The sequence below is a fragment of the Netta rufina genome (assembly GCF_964035555.1).
Source record: "Netta rufina genome assembly, chromosome: 20".
Lineage (NCBI taxonomy): Eukaryota > Metazoa > Chordata > Aves > Anseriformes > Anatidae > Netta > Netta rufina.
Genome location: NC_140144.1, coordinates 8,260,996 through 8,278,388, shown reverse-complemented (window position 1 = coordinate 8,278,388; position 17,393 = coordinate 8,260,996). Strand labels below are relative to the sequence as shown.

The 17,393-nt window shown below is 64.0% G+C and overlaps 1 protein-coding gene across 1 annotated transcript; it reads left to right on the top strand.

The window, feature by feature from the left end:
- Positions 1-1,070: 1,070 nt before the first annotated feature.
- LAMC3 (laminin subunit gamma 3) lies at positions 1,071-17,322 on the top strand (the record flags this gene model as incomplete). Its single annotated transcript, XM_084299006.1, has 28 exons — positions 1,071-1,443; positions 5,423-5,727; positions 5,897-6,027; positions 6,571-6,737; positions 7,085-7,273; positions 7,684-7,801; positions 7,883-7,981; positions 8,255-8,391; positions 9,623-9,736; positions 10,000-10,198; positions 10,405-10,515; positions 10,711-10,925; positions 12,182-12,370; positions 12,471-12,716; positions 13,046-13,199; positions 13,288-13,430; positions 13,513-13,691; positions 13,771-13,909; positions 14,093-14,298; positions 14,439-14,515; positions 14,662-14,796; positions 14,966-15,110; positions 15,232-15,393; positions 15,672-15,774; positions 15,883-16,082; positions 16,166-16,312; positions 16,488-16,587; positions 17,072-17,322. The coding sequence occupies 28 exons, from the start codon at positions 1,071-1,073 to the stop codon at positions 17,320-17,322; spliced, it is 4,734 nt and encodes a 1,577-aa protein (XP_084155132.1).
- Positions 17,323-17,393: the final 71 nt, after the last annotated feature.

Below are 17,393 nucleotides of genomic sequence, written 5' to 3'. Positions count from 1 at the left end.
AGAGCCCGGCAGTGGCTTTGCCACCGGCTCCCAGGCATCAAGGCAAGGCTCGGCGCTGGGAAATTCGCCTTCCCCCCCCCAGCGGAGCTGTCAGGGCCGGGTCAATATATGTTAATGGGGCTTGGAAGCGGCGCTGCTGCCCGAGACCTCTGATTCACAGCTCCCCTCCGGTGCTTTCTCCCCGCAGCGCGCACAGAGAAGGAGAATAAAATAAATAAGAGTGGAAGGGAGAGGGAGGGAGCTTAAATTATAGATGAGGGCTAAGTTGCCCGTGTTTCTGTGGGCAGAGCGGGGGCAGCGGCGGGGTTCCCCTGCGCACCCCCTTTCTGCTAATGCACCCAGTGTGGAACGGGGCTGGTGCAGGGTGCCATGGGCCTGAGTGGGATCCCTCCTGGCACAGGGTGTGTGTGCAATTGGTATTCCTTGCTGAAGGGGTTTGGTGGCCATCTGGGGTCTGGTTTGGCCACCCCGTGGGGATGTGCCCTCGCCCTGGTCCTGTGGCAGCAGGCAGGGTGGGCCCCCACCTCTGGGTGCTGGCGTGGGGGCACTGGGTGGGTCACAGACCCCGGTAGATTGGTGTGGGTGGGGAGCACAGGGGCGGTGCTGGGTCTGCTTCAAAGCCTTTCCCACACCTCCTCTTGGGTTTCAGGCTGGTGACCCCCCCAAACCTAAGGAAAAAGCCCCATGTTGGGAGGGAATCCCCACGGGCTCACCCCCGGTGCTGAGAAACGGAGATGCTCAGCTCCATCTTAGCGGCCAAAGACCCAAACTCAGCTGTCCCCAAAGCAATGGGGCTGGGATGCACCAGCCAGAGGGGTCCTCAAGTGCCCAGCCCCACAGCCTGGGGACCAGGGTGGTGTGTGGGATGCTCCCACCCTGCAGCCCAGCATCGCATGCAAAGCTTTTGACATTCCCAGCAGCTTCCACAAGATGGACCTCGGAGCGAGAGGAGGTGCCGGGCATGGGGGGGAGCCTTGTCCCATCCCTTCCCATCCCATTTTGTCCCATCCCTCCTGCTCCCACCGTGCCAGCCGGAGGAGGCTCAGCGTCCTGCGAGGCGAGCCTGGGGCATGGCACAACCTGTGGGGCTCTGCCTGCTGGCCCTACTGGTGCTGGGGCTCGGGGTGGGGGGCTCCCCAGCCTGCTACGATCCCCGGGGCCTGCCTCGTCGCTGCATGCCCGTTTTTGAGAACGCCGCCTTCGGCCGTGCCGCTTGGGCCACCAACACGTGCGGCTCGCCCCCCGAGGACTACTGCCAGCAGATGGGGGCTCGCCACGCCAGCCAGCTGTGCCAGCGCTGCGACGCCGCCGACCCCCGGCTGCACCACAACGCCTCCCTCCTCACCGACTTCCACAGCCAGGAGGAGAGCACCTGGTGGCAGAGCCAGTCCATGGCCTTCGGCATCCAGCACCCCAACTCCGTCAACATCACGCTGCGGCTGGGTAGGCGAGGGAAGAGGAGTTTGGGGATGGGGGGTGCTGAGCCCCCGGGTGCTGGGAGGGGGTGGTGGGAGGTGGTGGTGCTCCAACAGCCCGGTGCTGGTTTGGGGTGGGAGGTGGGATGCTCCACACCCCCGCTTTTTGGGGTGAGAGGAGGGAGATGCCCTTGAAGCGCTGCTGATGGGTCGCTGGGGGGATGTGGGGTGGGTTTGCCCCATCCCACAGCCCAGTCCTGGTCTCTTACAAGGGGCTGTGCCTGGGTGCTGCTGCCCACCCAGCCGTGCCCAGCCACACACTCCCCTGTTCCTCTTTGTAAAGACCGTGTATTTTTGTGGAGCGGGGGGCAGGCAGGTCCCCGTGCCCTCACCACTCACCTGGGAGCCTTCTGCGTTTTGGGTAAGCGCTGGGGGTGCAAAGCCCGTTCCCCATCATCCCAGCACGTTGCTGGGGGTGCCCCATATATCCTGGGGAGGTCACAGCTCTGCAAACACCACGCAGCCCCGGCAGGTTTCCCCAGCTGAGATCTGACCCCTCCGTTTTAAATATTGGGCAAGAGGGTGCGTAAAGCCTATGGGATCATGCCTGGCATTTTAAAAAGTTTTTCTCTTTTTTTTTTTTTTATTATTATTTTTTTTTCCCTCTCTACATTTTGCTGCCATCTAAACTATCTTGGCTACCGGCCAGCGCTGTAAAATCTTCATTCTCTGCTGTCTCCTGCCATCTGCATGCTGAAGGGGGGTAGCGAGGGGCTGCAGCAGGAGCGGCACAAGCAAGGAACGGGGCCGGCCGAGCGCTGCGTGGGGCCGGGTGGTGGCGGCGGGTCGGTCTGTGCCCTGCGGGGACGCAGAGCTGCCTGGCTGGGTGGAGGTCACCCCGTTCCCAGCCCCCTGTGTGTGGGCAGACATCTGGTCTGTGTCCCAGGCTGGGCAGGGATCCCCACCGTGTGTGAGAAGTGAAGCTGGAGGAGCCGGCCCTGCTCCTGCGCACCCCGCAGGAGGGGACCTGCCAGTCCCTCAGCCAGGATGGGGTCACCCCAAAATTGGGTATAGGTGGTCTGAATGCAGCTGGTACGGCTGAGCAAGTCCCTGGTGCCCCCAGGAGCCATCCCCAGGATGGCTGGGTGATCTTGCAGACACTGGTCCTGGCTCAGCACCCCAAAGCGTGCGGGCTCCTGGCACGTTGTGCACCCCAGACCCCAAGCTCAAGGCTCGTTTTCCAGCCTCTGCCTTCCCTCTGCCTCTTCTCAGCCCCTCTGTGGGCTGGCAGAGCCCTGGTGCACCCTCCACTTGTGTTCCCCATGGAGCCTTTTGTGGTCCCATATGAGGCCCTAATGCTGCACCGAGCTTGTCTTCAGCTCCTACCCCTGCACCCCTCCCTGACCCAGTGCGCCCTCTGCAAACAGACCTGGTGCCCCTTCTCCCTGTATGCCTCGTATACCTTGCTGTGCTAAAAAGTGCCATTTTTGTGCCCAGCACATTGCTGTCTGACCTTTCCCAGTGCCGCTGGGCCCCATTCTTGTCCCAGCTGCAGACGATTTTCTCGTTGTTTTAATGCTTTCATTTGGGTTATGGAGGAAAAGCCCAAATAGCTGTACCAAGCCCGGCCCCACAGCCCCTGGGACATGGCCCTGGACACGTCCTCGCACCCATGGCTGCTGTGAGGGGTTTGTGACCCTCGTGGCATGTCCCCAGCAGCCCGTTTGTCCCACTCCGACGTGGCCAGGCACCTTGTAGGGCCCCCAGCACGGTTACCTGGGGAGCTTATTAAACAGGGTATGGAATGAATTGGACGAGACGTGTGTTTACCTGTAGGCTGTTGATTGGCATTAATTAGATTATCCTCCCTTAAATCTCGCTTCTCGGCAAGGCTTCAGCTGTGCCGTTACGGTGCTCAGGCCTCAGAGCAGATCAATAACCTCAAGCGCCTGTGGCTGTTGCGTTTCCCCTGGCAGGCAGCAGGGAGGAACCCAAAATATCTGCAGGCTTGCGAAGGCAAAAGGCATCAGAGCGCCTCGGGTGGCTCCTCGGCAGCTCCCCGAGTGTGGATGTTGGATGTAGGTGTGTCTGTGGCCCTGGTGGTGATTTTCTTACGGGATCTGAGCCTGCAGTGGGCTCCTGGAGCTGGGGCTGGGGGTGGCTGGGCGCACACAGGGACGTGGCTGTGCCCTGGGCTCCTCTCCAAGCTCTCCCACCCCCAGCATTTCACCAGCTATAATTTCATCCTTAGAGGAGGCAAGCAACCACTTTGCTTGGAGGTAACGTAACTGAGAGGGGAACACGGGAGTCCTGGTGCCCATCCCCTCCCTCGGCCACCCGTGTCCCCATCCCGTGGTGTCCCCATCCCACGGCGCACCCAGCTCCGGGCCGTGCCCAACCTTCCCGAGCTGGAAAGTGACATCCAGCCTGCGGTCACGGGCTGTGTTTGGGATTTCTTGGGAGGAAGCGATCACAATTTGGCTGATTCAAGGGATTGTCTGGAGAAAGCACGCGTTCAGTCAGGACAACTGCAGCGAGCTTTCTCCGCCCCAGCTCCAGACCCTGAGCTGGCCCCCCTGGCCCTCCCGTCCCCCTCCCCGCAGCGGGGCCGCCTGGGGCAGGGGCTGTTTATTGACACAGCTCCCAGCTCCGGCCCTCTCCCAGAGGAAAGTGCTCGGCGAGGCGACTGCCCCGACCCCTCTGTTTGGGTAGGCGTCCCTCGGGGCCGCGCTGTCTGGGAACCGGCGCCCGCTGGGGCTCCCCGCGGGGTCTGGGGCAGGGGGCACCCCACAAACAGCAGCGAGACCAGGGCCTGGCAGGTTTGGGGAGAGGTGCAGGGGAGCAGAGAGGCAATGGGGTAGCCTGGTCGTGCTGTTCCATCCCCTTCCCAGCTGTGGTCACCTCCCTTTAATCCCGTGTCCCCCCGCATCCCTGATGGGAGGCAGCTGCTTTCCCCAGCGCCGGTAGCCGGGGCTGGCTTGACTCCCCCACAGCCGAATCGCGGTACATATGTGACAGTATTCATATGGGCCCAATTAAAGGCTTGTTTTCCTAGTCCCGGAATAACCCCTCTAACATTCCCAACTCATTATCTTTTCAAATAAAGCCAAAACCTCGCAGCTAATTGTTTTGCGCTGTCAGGAGCGGCACTGTTATGGAGCAATCCAGTCTTTGAGCCGCTCCTTCATCTCTGGCAATTAAACGGTTCTGATGTTCGCTTTGGTATATTTTTTCCCCCCTTTTGGTAATGCTTTCAAGTGATTTCAGAGCTGGGCTGGCCACTCTAGGGACTGGCATCCTCTCTTTGTCTTCAGCCCAGCAAAGCCAGCAGCAGTGCCAGACCCTGGCGTGCAGCTCCCTGGAGAGGGACCGGCCTTGACCCTCTCCGCCTCTCCATCCTGTCCCCAGTGCAGCTCTGGAGATGCTGACGAGTGCCGGGGGCCTGATTCTTCCCACCCAGCTGCTGGGCAGACCCCGGCTTTGCACCATCTCCTGGCCCATGCAACCCTCCCGAAGCCTCCATGCAGCGACCAGGAGGCTGCAGAGGGGGCGAGAGGCGATTTGGGGCTGGGCAGGATCGGGGCTGCATCGAGCAGAAGCTGGCGAAGGGCAGCTGGACAGGAGGAAAGCAAATTCTGCCTGGCACAGAGCTGTCACTGCCAGCGGAGCAGCCAGTTTCTGCTTCATGGTGCAGCTCTTTGTGCCTCTGGAGATGCAGACGGGGAGGAAATGGGTGGGTTTCAGGTGGAAACGGTGATTGTAGGAGATGTGGGCTGGGGATGTGCTCGCTGGGACCAGCACCATGGGGCCGTGCAACCCCTCTGGGTGCTCCCCTATCACTGCGGTGAGGAGAGGGGCACGGGCAGCAGAGCAGGGTGATGCCAACAGCCAGGCGGGACAGGGAACTGGGACGATTTTGCCCCTGTTCCTGGAGACCTTTGTGCCAACGGGGCAGGAGACAGTGACAGTGACGGTGCTTTGGGGGGCGGGGGGGGGTCTTTCCCTAGGCAAGGCTTACGAGATCACCTACGTGCGGCTCAAGTTCCACACCAGCCGCCCCGAGAGCTTCGCCATCTACAAGCGCGGCCGCGCCGACGGGCCCTGGGTGCCCTTCCAGTACTACAGCGCGTCCTGCCACAAGACCTACGGCAAGCAGCCCAGGCACTACCTGAGGCCGGGCGAGGACGAGCAGGTGGCCTTCTGCACCGACGAATTCAGCGACATCTCCCCCCTGAGCGGGGGCAACGTGGCCTTCTCCACCCTCGAGGGCCGGCCCAGCGCCTACAATTTTGACGGGAGCCCCGCGCTGCAGGTGCTTGGGGTGGGAGAGGGGTGGGTGTAGGGTCACCGGGGTTTGGGGGGGGAGAATCTGTGTTGTTCTGCGCCCCCCGGATGGGAGGGGTGCTGGGTGAGAGCTGGTTGGGATGGGGAGCTGGTGGCCCTGACCCGTCTCCAAGACGCCTTCCCCATGTCCCCTGCAGGAGTGGGTGACAGTCACCGACCTGCTCATCTCCCTGAACCGCCTCAATACTTTTGGGGACGACATCTTCAAGGACCCCAAGGTGCTGCAGTCGTACTACTACGCCATCTCCGACTTCTCCGTTGGCGGCAGGTGAGGGGCAGATGGGTGGGACGGGACAAGGCTGTAGGGTGGAGACAGTCCCGGGTGCGCGCCTGGGGCTTGTGGCAGCTTTTCCCCAGCTCAGCCTTGTTTCATTGCATTTTTGGGGCAAATTATTTAGATGGGAATACAGATTCTCCATCTGCAAACTGGAGCTGGCAGTGCTGGCGAGTGCCTTTCCCTGGGCAGGGGATTAGGAAACGGCCCATCAGACCCCACGCTCCACCCCATGAGAGCCACCTGCCCTCAGGCAGCGAGGCCAGGGATGCTCCCAGCTGGCCGGGAGCCCTCTTTGCTTGCTGCCCCTCCTGGGCTCCAGCATCTGGAGCTGGTTAGCGACCCGCATGGGCCACCCTCAGCGTGTGACCTCCCAGCTGGCCGGGCCGGCAGCGCCTCGGGGACAAGGCGGGCGGCCTCGGTGCGAGCACAACCCGAGCTGTCACTGCCCCACGGCCACAGCAGCGTGGGCAGTGCCCCACTGCATCCCATACTGGTGCTCAGAGCAGCTCGTCCCCACGCTGGGGTCTTTCACAGGTGTAAATGCAACGGCCACGCCAGCGAGTGCGCGCCGGACGAGACGGGGCGGCTGGCGTGCGTGTGCCAGCACAACACGGCCGGCACCGACTGCGAGCGCTGCCAGCCCTTCTACCAGGACCGGCCCTGGGCTCGCGGCACCGCCGAGGCCGCCAACGAGTGTCTCCGTGAGTGGCACCGGGGGCTGCGCGCGGGCTGGCGGCGTGGTTGCGCTGGGAAGGAAGCGCCTGCAGCGTTTTGCATGGCTGCTCCAACCAGGGAGGGTGGATTTGCACCCCAGGGCCCCCATTCACAGCATCACCCCAAGGACCCCGCAGCATTTCTTAACCCCGTGATTGCAGCCATCAGCCCCAAGCACGGTGCCACACCACAGTGCCACACTTTGAGCACCACCAATACCTCGTGCTGCTGCGCCGAGCATCCCCTCCGCCCCAACCCACCCCCAGGGCTCATCCCCGTGGCCCCCGGGGTCCCAGCCTTTGCTGACCACCCCCTTCCATTCCTCCCCCCCAAGCCTGTAACTGCAGCGGCCGCTCGGAGGAGTGCTTCTACGACCCGGAGCTGTTCCGGCGCAGCGGGCACGGGGGGCACTGCCGCCACTGCCGCGACAACACGGCCGGGCCCCGCTGCGAGCGCTGCCGGCAGAACCACTACCGCTGGGAGCCTCGGGCCGCCTGCCAGCCCTGCCACTGCCACCCCGCAGGTGTGTGGGGCCCTGCCGGGCACGGGGAAGGTGTGGGAGGGAAGGGTTTGGTCGGGGATGTCCCGTTGTGCTTGTCCCAGCGGTGTTGTACCACCGGGTTTGGGCAGGTTCAGCTCGGGGATGAGGTGGGATTCTGGAAAGGCTCAGGTAGGGGTTTACGCCCCGAGGAGTCAATGTGGCCGTCGTTCCCCATCTGCCCGCTGCCCTGCAGGGATCTGTGCAGCTTCCAGATCATACAAAGCTGATTCCCCACACCCTCATCACCCCAAGAGGGTTAATCCACCCTACCCAGGGCAGGCTCCTCACCACAGCAAGCGTGACCGAGCCTGGCCTCAGGAACGAGGTCCCCCTGTCACCCCCCTGGGTCTCCCCCAATCTGGGGATCGCTCAGGCTGGCCGGGTCCCCGCAGGCTCCCTGCACCCCCAGTGTGACAGCTCGGGGACCTGCACCTGCAAGGCCAATGTGACGGGCTGGAAGTGCGAGCGCTGCAGGGACGGCTACCACAGCCTCAGCCAAGGGGGCTGCAGGTGAGGGGGAGCCCAGCCGTGGTTTGGGGGGCACGGGATGGGACCGGGGCTCGTCTCACGCCTTCGTCTCACCCCATCCAGACCCTGCGCCTGCGACCCCGCTGGCAGCGTGGGCACCTGCGACCCCAACACGGGACACTGCGCCTGCAAGGAGAGGGTGGAGGGGCACCTCTGCAACAGGTCAGCACCGTGGCACCGGGGTGGGAATGGGACCGTGGCCCCTTTCCAGGCTGGGGTCAGTGCAGAGTAGGCATCTTTGCTGCTGTGGGGCATCGCTTCTTCCCCAGACCCTAAACACAGCCCCTTGCGGGGGGATTTGCAGTGGAAATCTTGTGGGGTCGCTCCTTATGGAGGCTGGGGCTGCATCCCTCTGGATCACTGGGACTGGGTTGACTTGGAGCTGCCACCACTGTGGTCCCCTGCCCCTGCCATATGTTTTGTCCCCATATCCAGGTGCCAGCCCGGCTGGTTTAACCTCCAGCCCCACAACCCCGCCGGCTGCACCAGCTGCTTCTGCTATGGCCACTCGGCTGTCTGCACAGCAGCGACCGGCTACGAGGTGACCCACGTGCGCTCCGACTTCAGCCGAGGTACCAGGGCAAAAAAACGGGGGGCCCCAGCTCCACAAGGGCAGGCTCTCCCTGGCTTCTCAGGGCATTTCTCCATCCCGTTGTGCTCCTGGGGCTGGGCACAGCTGCTTTGGCACACTACAGGAACACCTTAAAAAAAATAAAAATGGGTCAGATAGATAAAAATTAAAATGACAGAACCCAGTGGGAACTTTTCCCCTGTATCCTCTCCTCTCCCTGCCTGCAGCCGGGATGGAGCAGGGGGGGATTTTCCCAGCCAGGGCTGTGCGTGGCTGCCGGAGCTGCGTGCGTGCGGGATGCTCGGGGAAACCCTGCCATCTGCCGCGCAGCACGGCGCGTGCAGCACGGGCACGCCTCGGCACCACCACCAGCACCTATGGGCACCTGCCCTGGGGTGCTTCACCCGCACCCCAGTGCTGTGGGGCCAGCGAGCAGGCGGGGGCGAAGGGCTCTGGCGAGCCTTTATCCCGTTTGCAGTTAAGCCCCGCTGGCAGTTGCCGTCCTGCTGTCTTGCACAGCCTTGAAGAGGAGCCAGGCGTTGTGCCGTGTCTTCCCCGCTTCCTTCCTGCAGCAGCCTCGCCAGGCTGCTCGTTTAGGGACAGACTTTCCAAACCTTGGGGCCAGGCTGCAGGGCTCGGTGCTGCCGGGTGGGAGCGATCGGTGCTCCCGTAGCTCCCCCAAACGCTCCCAAATCTGCAGCTGGGCCGGATCAGCCGGAGGTTTCCTGTGCTGCGTGGAGGGGCCAGCAGCCCAGACAGGGATGGTTTGATAATCCAGGGCAGCCCTCTTGATATCCGGGGGAGGGAAAACATCCAAGTGTTTGTCCCTGGGGGTGCCAGAAATAAATAACCGCCGGGAGTGGGGGAGAGTTGAACCCATTTCTGAAGGGAACCAAGGTAACGCAATGCCAGCCGCCTCGCTGCGCTTCCTGCGCTCTCCAGCCCACGGTAACTTCTGGGCTGCAGCACAGGCAGGGGGGCAAAAGTTGAAAGATAACGATTTCCTCCGAATCTAAGAAAACAAACAGATGGGGAGGAGACAGCGAGGGCCACCGTGAGAGCACAGAGCCCGAGCGGAGCAGGGTGCTGCAAAGCGCTGGCTCCTTACGAGACCCTGGGGAGGTTCAGGGGCAGGGATGGAGCCCCGAAAAGCAGCACCCTGGGGTGCTGGGCACACGGGGGGGTTCACCACTCCCTTTTGCCCCTGCACCACCGCTGTGCTCTTCCTGCAGGGCTGGAGGGCTGGGCAGCAGCAGCGGGTGCCGTGGCCGTGCCTCTGCGCTGGGCTGATGGGGAGGTGAGCACCGAGTGGGATGGAGAGGAGCCGCTGGATTTTCTTGCACCAGGTACGTGCTGGGCTCCTGGGGTCCTGCTCTGCTGCTGGCTCCCCCCGGTGCTCTCAGGAGACAACCTACTGCTGAACTGGGTGGGTTGGAGCTGGCCCTGCTGCAGGAGGGCGACCAGGCTTCACCTCCTGTCGATTCTGGTGGGAACAGAACCGTGCCAGGGGCTCCTGAACTGTTCCCACCTGGCATCGTGGGCACGTCGCGGGTACATCCACACAGGTACATCCACGTCCTTCAGACTTTTCTCCTCTTTCCCCTTGCAGAGAAGTTTCTGCAGAACCAGCACCTCAGCTACGGGCAGCCCCTGACCCTGCTGCTGGGAGCAGAAGGGAATGGGACTGGGACAGAGAGCAGGGTGCCCCAGCTCCGCGTCCAGCTGGTGCTGGAGGGCGAGGGGATGGAGGTCACCATGTCCAGCAGCGAGAGCCAGCCACGGGATGGAAAGCAGGCTGTCACCTTCAGGTACCTGTCGTGGTGCTTTGGGGATTCTCGGGTGACTTAGGGGACACTTGGGGATCTTGCCAGGGCTACCTTGTGCTGGGGGTTCAGCTCCGCTCCCAGACCCCCTGGGGGTTTCACCGTGTGCCCCATCAGTGGGGGAGCTGAGCTGTCCTGCGCTGGGAAGCTGTCCCTCTGGCTGTCCTTCCTCCCACACTCCTCTCCAACAGGCTACATGAGGCTGAGGAGGGCACGGAGCCTTCGCTGTCGGCCTTCAGCTTCCAGCGCCTGCTCTCCAACCTGAGCGCCCTCCGCCTCCGCGTGAGCGCCGGGCCAGGTGGGTGGCTCCACGGGTGTCCTGTGGGGACTGGGCTGGGCTGGGGACAGCAGAACAGCACTGAAACAGGGGCAAGAGGCACCCACAGGGATATTTTGGGGTCTCCCATGGGAGTCTGGAGTATTTTTATGCAGGATGGAGAGACGGGGCTGGGGCTGTGCCATCCTGGCCTCACTCTGCTGTCCCCTCTCGCAGGCAGGCTGGTGCTGAGCGAGGTGCGGCTCACGTCGGCTCACCCCGGGCCGGGTGTGCAGGCGGGCTGGGTGGAGGAGTGTGCGTGTCCCCCGGGATACAGCGGGCAGTTCTGCCAGTCCTGTGCTCCCGGCTTCAAGCGGGACGTCCCCTTCGGTGGCCCTTTCGTCGCCTGCGTGCCCTGCGCCTGCAACCAGCACGGGGACTGCGAGCCCCGCTCAGGTGCGCACCCCCAGCCCCTCCGCCCCATATCGTGAGATGTACGGGTAACAAATCCTTGTCTCTGCTTATTCTGAGGGATGCCGGAGACCATCCTGGAGGTCACAATGGCTGAAACTTGTATGCTGATTTGTTCTTCTGCCAGCAATGTGGATGGCTTTAGTCAGGGGAGGGGAGGATCGTCCTGGAGCTGGTGGTGGCCACACGAATCCGGCACCAGCCTTGCTGCATGGCACACGTGGCCTTGTGGCCCTGCTGGCCATCAGCTCTGGGGAAATGCAGATCAGAGGCTCATGAAATGCTGCCCTGCTGCCTGTCCATCCCTGCAGGAAGCAGAAACTGAGATCGGTGCTGGGAAGAGCTTGGAAAGGAGACGTTTGGTACCCGGACAGGGCCCCTGGCCCAGGCGCCCTCGCTGGCAGGCTCGCTGCGGAAAGGAACAACAATAGTTTATGGCTGGGATGGGAAGGGCTGCAAGAGGCGTTTTCTTCAGCAAGTGCCTCTGCCCTGCCAGTGGAAACACAGCAGCGGGGCTGCAAATTCACCCCTCGTCTTGCCGGGCCGGGGCTGGCACCGCCGGCTGCACAGTGCCTGGGGACAGGGCCAGACCTTTGATGTCCCAGCCCTCGCGCTGCCAGCCCGAGCCAGCCTCCACACTTCCCTTTGCTGTTTTTTTCCACTCCTTTCCGCCACCCACTTTTCCTTTCTTTTCCATTGCCTGGCTCCTCCCGAATGTGGGGAAAATGGAGAAATGCCCATTCCCTCCCGCACCACCCGCCTGGTACGACCCGACCCCTCCGGCTCCTCTTCTCCCTCTCCAGTCAAGCAAAGCAGCTGCTTGGAGGTGGAGAGTCCTTGAGCATCCTTCTTCCTCCTCCTCCTCCTCCTCCTCCTCCCAGCTGACTTGGGATGGCCGTGACTCACCGGCTCGGCTCGCAAGGAGACGCTCGCTCCCTGCTGGGTCGCAGCCGCCTGCTGCTGTTTTCCATGAGAGGGGCCGCGCGGGCTGGAAGCAGGGCTGCTCGTCGCTGAGAAATGTGGTGTCGATTATTGCAGGCGCCAGCAGACTCTGTGCACAGTGGCGGGGCTTTCTGCATCTCCCTCATCCCCTACAAACCATCCTCCCCCAGAGCAAGGACTGGGCAGAGAGGGAAAAACGTTCTGAGTTTGGTTGGGAACACACAATCCCCGTGTGGCCCTTTGCCTGGAGCTGCTGCGCGTCCCTCCAGCACCCACCTCTCCCTTTTTCCTCCTCGCAGGGCAGTGCCGGTGCCTGCACAACACAGAGGGGCCCTCCTGCGAGCGCTGCAGCCCTGGGTTTTATGGCAACCCCTTCGTGGGGCGCTCCGACGACTGCAAGCCCTGCCCGTGCCCTGACCGCTCGCCCTGCACCGAGGTGCCCGGCAGCGGGGAGGTGGTGTGCACCCACTGCCCCCCGGGGCAGAGAGGTGAGCCCGGGGTGGGCCAGGGGGGCTGCGGGCAGCCCTGCTCCCTCCCCATATTACTAGCGGGACCCTCCCACTAATTATTTTTTTTCATCTTCCCTAGGGAAACGCTGCGAGCTGTGCGACGACGGGTTTTTCGGGGACCCCCTGGGGCAGAGGGGCCCCGTGCGTCCCTGCGCCCCCTGCCAGTGTCACGGGAACGTGGACCTCAACGCCGTGGGGAACTGCGACACCGAGTCCGGCCGGTGCCTGCGCTGCCTGCACAACACGACGGGCGAGCACTGCCAGGAGTGTCGGCCGGGCTTCTACGGGGACGCGCTGGCCCCCAGCCCCGCCGGGAAGTGTGCGCGTACGTATGGCCTGGTCCTGCTCCCCCCGTCCCACCCCCAGCCAAAAGCCTCCCAGCAGGGCAGGCAGAGGGGGTGCCCGCTGGGCTTAGGGGCTGATGGATGGGCCAGGTTGGCCCCAAAAGCTGAGGAATGGCTTTTTGTCCCCTCTCTCCACTGCCATCCTCATTCCCCGCAGATATCCTGCTCTGCAGGGGCTCAGCCCCAAAGCCCCGTTTGACAGAGGGACTTGGCCCCATACAGCACGGGGGGCTCATCCCCCAGCCCCTATTCCTGCTGTCTCACCTGACAGCCCCTTATTGGGATGTAAGCAGTGTTTTATCTCCTGTAGCTTGCGATTGCAACCCCGATGGCTCAGCCCCGGGGCCGGAGGGCTGCGATCCCAGCACGGGCCAGTGCCGCTGCCTCCCGCACGTGACGGGCAGGACCTGCGGACTCTGCCAGCCCGGCTACTACGGGCTTCAGCCCACCGTGGGCTGCAAGAGGTGCGTGTGGGGCACGACAAAAGGGGCAGCAGGGGCTCTGCTCCTGCTCCTTGCTGCCTGCTCATCGCCCTCTGCTCCTCGGTGCCAGCTGCGAGTGCCACCCGGCGGGGTCACGGGACAGCGGGTGCCACGCGCTGACGGGGCAGTGCTCCTGCCAGCCGGGCGTCGCGGGGCTGCGCTGCGACAGATGCGACCACGGCTTCTTCGGATTCTCTGCCAAGGGCTGCCGAGGTAACCGGGATGGGGGACACCGCCTCGGTCCCCAAAATGGGGCTGGCAGCTGCAGTTTGATGCCTTCCTGTTGCCGTTGCAGCCTGCAACTGCTCCCCGCTGGGCTCCGTCACGCCGCAGTGCCACGAGAACAGCACCTGCATCTGCCACCCCGGCTTCGTGGGCTACAAGTGCGAGCAGTGCCAGGCCAACTTCTTCCCCGACCCGCCAAGCTCCCGCTGCCTGCCGTGCCCCTCCTGCTACGGGCTGGTGAAGGACGGGGTACGGCCCGCGCCCTGCCGAGCCGGTGAGGTGCCCCGGTCCCCGTGCCGTGTCACCGTGCCCCCCATCTCGCCCGCAGGCTGAGCGGCTGAAGGTGAAGCTGCAGGAGATGGAGGAACGGCTGCAGACCCCAGGCTGTGACGTCCCCCCGGGGCAGTCCCTGGTGCTGGGTGATGCGCCCCGGGGAGACGGGCTGCCCGGCAGGCACCTCCTGCAAGGTACGGGGCAGCACTTGCCACCAGCACGGGGGCAGCAGAAAGCCTCCTGTCACCCCTGCAAGGACGCTGTGCCCCTGGGGGTGCCCAGGAGGGGCTCTTTTCCCCTTTTATCACAGGGGGTGCTCAGGCTCAGGGTGGAGATGCCCCATGCAGGCACCCAAAAGCTCCTTGCACTGCCCACAGGTGCCCGGGCCGTGCTCTCCGTGCAGGTAGGGCGGCTGGCGGGGGTGCTGAGCACCGCACGGGGCCGTCTCAGCAATGCCAGCCAGGCCAGCGGCTGCTCCGACCACGGACACCCCAAAACGTGCGTGCTGCTGTCGGAGATCGGGGCCGTGCTGCAGTCAGCGCAGCGCGAGGTGCTGCACGCTGCCGACACCCTGGCTGCCACGGTGCGTGCTCGGGAGGCTCCGGGGGCTGGTGGCTGGGCTGGGGTGGGATGCCAGCAGCACGGGGGGGGGAGTGAGAGGGAAAGCCTGGGGTCCCCGTGGGTGTAGCCTCGGGGTCTCACTGCTGCTCCTTGCGTTTGAAGGAGATTCCTCAGGAAATCCCCCCGCAGCCCACCAACTGGAGCCGCCTGGCGCTGGAGGCGCGGGTGCTGGCTGAGAGGTACGGGGGCATCCTGCACCACGGGCACTGCAAGGCGGGCCCTGTCTGATGCTGGCACGCAGAGGAGGGCTGCCTGCCTGGCTGGGGGGTGTGGGGTGGCCTCTCTTCCCCAGAGGACACCTCTCTGGGTGCCCTTCTCCCCGCAGGCATAGGGACGCGATGGCACAGGTGGAGGCGATGGCTGGGAGAGCGCTGAATGTGTCCAAAGCCAGCCACGAGCTCCTGCAGGGCCTGCTGGAAGGGAGAGCGGTGTGGGAGGCACAGCGCGAGCTGGAGGCCGGGTGAGGGCTGGCAGCAGGACACCGCAGCCCCTTGCCCGTCAGAGGCAGGAGGACTTGGTCGTGGCGGCACTCCGTGCTGGGGGTGTTTCAGGCCCTTTCCCCCACGCCCAGATCCCAAGCTGCCACCGGTGCCTTTGAAATGCTGCAGGGCCCCATCCTGTCCCCATAGGTACGAGGAAATCCAGCGGGCGCAGGAGGAGCTGGGCACTGGCATGGTGGAGGTGGCAGCAGAGGCCAGGAGGGCTCTTGCCACCATCCAGCAGGCAAACGCGGACATGGCCGAGAAGCTCCTGCAGGCGGCTGCTCCGGGGCAGGTGAGCAGCACCCAGCTCCCACCGGGGAGCAGCTCAAGGCTCCTGCTTGTATCCCTGCCTGATTCTCCCTCCTGGGCTGGGAGATGCCCTCACGGAGCCGATGGGACCTGTCGCCTCGCAGCAGGCACTGCTGGCACAGGTTGGAGCCCTGGTGCAGGACCTGGGGGTGCTGGAGCAGGCGGTGGGCACGCAGGAGCTGTCGGCGCAGCGAGCCATCGCGGCGTCCCGCACCCTGGCAGCTGGGCTGCGCCGGGACCTGCAGGGGACTCGTGGCTTCACGCAGGTAATCGCTGCTCACCCATGGGGGATATCCACCTGAAATAAGCCATGGGGACCCCCTGTGCCAGGGGGAGGCTGTGGGCACGCAGGGTGCATCCCTCTGCTGCCCCCCACCTCGGGAACCGGGGCTGGGGAGCCCCGGCCCCTCTGCTGCAGCAGTGGGTGTTTTGGGAGGCATCGCTCGGGCACCCAGATCACCAAGGAGCTCGCCCACCAAGCTGGGATCCGTGAAGAGCTGGGTGCAGCTCTTTGTCCCTTCCCCAACCTCATTTGTGTCTCCAGCTGCGGGACCGAGCTGGCTCTGCCCGCAGCCTGGCCACCTCGGCAGTGTCACGAGGGAAAGCTGCGCTCTCCGGCACGGAGTCCCTCCTGGGCAGCTTGGAAGGTAAAAGGCTCCTGCCAGAGCATCTCTGGTCACAGCCTGGCTCTTGCTGTGCTGGGAGCCCGAGGAGAGAAAGGGCTGGCTCAGTGATGGTCGGGGTGTTCCCTGCAGGCATGAGGAAGGTGCTGGGGCATCGGAAGGGCCAGGCTGCCCTGAGCAGGAGGATGGCGCATGTGCGGGACAGGACGATGGGGGAGGCCCAGAAGAAGATCAAACAGGCAGAGAAAATGCTGGGAAACTCCTTGTCTGTCTCCACCGCAGCCAAGAGGACAGCTGGGGAGGCCAAGCAAGTCGCTGGGGAGAGCGCTAAGGTCTGAGCGGAGGGATGTGGATGCGGGGAGCAGGACCCCCTGGGTGTCCCCAGGTGACTGTCCCCATCTCCGTCCCTTTGCAGAGGGCACAGGCTGCGCTGCGGGGCAGCAAGCAGGCTCACAAGCACGCCGTGCAGCTCGCCATGCGTGCCAATGAAACCCAGCGGGAGCTCGCCCGGCAGGAGCGCATGGCTGAGGAGCTCAGGGGGGGCCTGGAGGAAGCAGAGAAGGTGAGCCGGGTCCCCTGGGGCTGGCTGTGTCCTCCTGTCTCCAGCCAAAGCCAGGAGGGGTTTGTCCACAGCCCAGAGCATCGGGAGCAACAAAGCGTGGGGAACGCCTTGGGGCTGTTTCTGGGATCCGGCTAAAGGTTATCTGTTCCCCTGATCCTGGTGTCTGTGTTGCAAGGTGGGGACAGAGGTGAGTGAGATGGCCAAAAGCCTCCAGGAAGCCCGGGGCTCGCTGATGAAGGACATCAAGACCCTGAACGACCTGCTGAGCAGCCTCGGTGAGACCCTGCACAAGCAGATTTGAGCCCCCTGATGGGCTTGGGGTCAGCACTGTCCAGGCTGAGCTGGATGCTCCACGCTGGAGATAGCTCTGGGTTTTGGCAAAGCTTCTTCGGGGGTCGTGTCAGGGAAAGCCCTTGTGAAGAACAAACCAGGGGTTGCTGAGCAAAGTGGGATCAGAGCAAAGTGCTCATGCCTGGTGTGGGGACGCTGATCTCCCTTGGCATCTCCAGGAGGAGCAGGCAGGCTTAAAGAGTGGAAAGCATCACACACACGTAAAGGAAAGATGTGCTCGGGCCCTGCCTGGAGCCACAGACCAATTTTTTTTTAACCTGTGATCACTGGAAACCGCCCTGCCTCCATGCCCCGCTGCACCCACTCCCTTCCACCTGCCTCCTGCCACGGGTCAGATCCCTTGGAGCAGGACCAGCCCCTCTCCTGCCCGGCTCTCTGCCTCTCACCCACATCCTTCCCCTCATCCAGGCGACCTGGAGCAGGGCACGCAGGTGGAGGCGGCGCTGGGAGCAGGGAGGCTGCAGCTGGAGAAGCTGCGGCTGCGCCTGGCCGCGCCAGGAGCCCTGGCCCAGCGGCTGAGCTGGCTGCAGCAGGAGGCGGCGCAGCAGCAGGAGAAGATCCAAGCCTTCGAGAGCGACTTGGCCGAGATCCGGGCTGACAAGAAGAACCTGGAGGACATTTTGCGGAGCCTCCCCGAGGGCTGCTCCGAGTGGCAGTGACAGGGCGCTGGCTGCTGCCCCGACACCCCCCCGGTCACCTGTGTGCCCCCCTGCAATAGGGACTGGCAGAG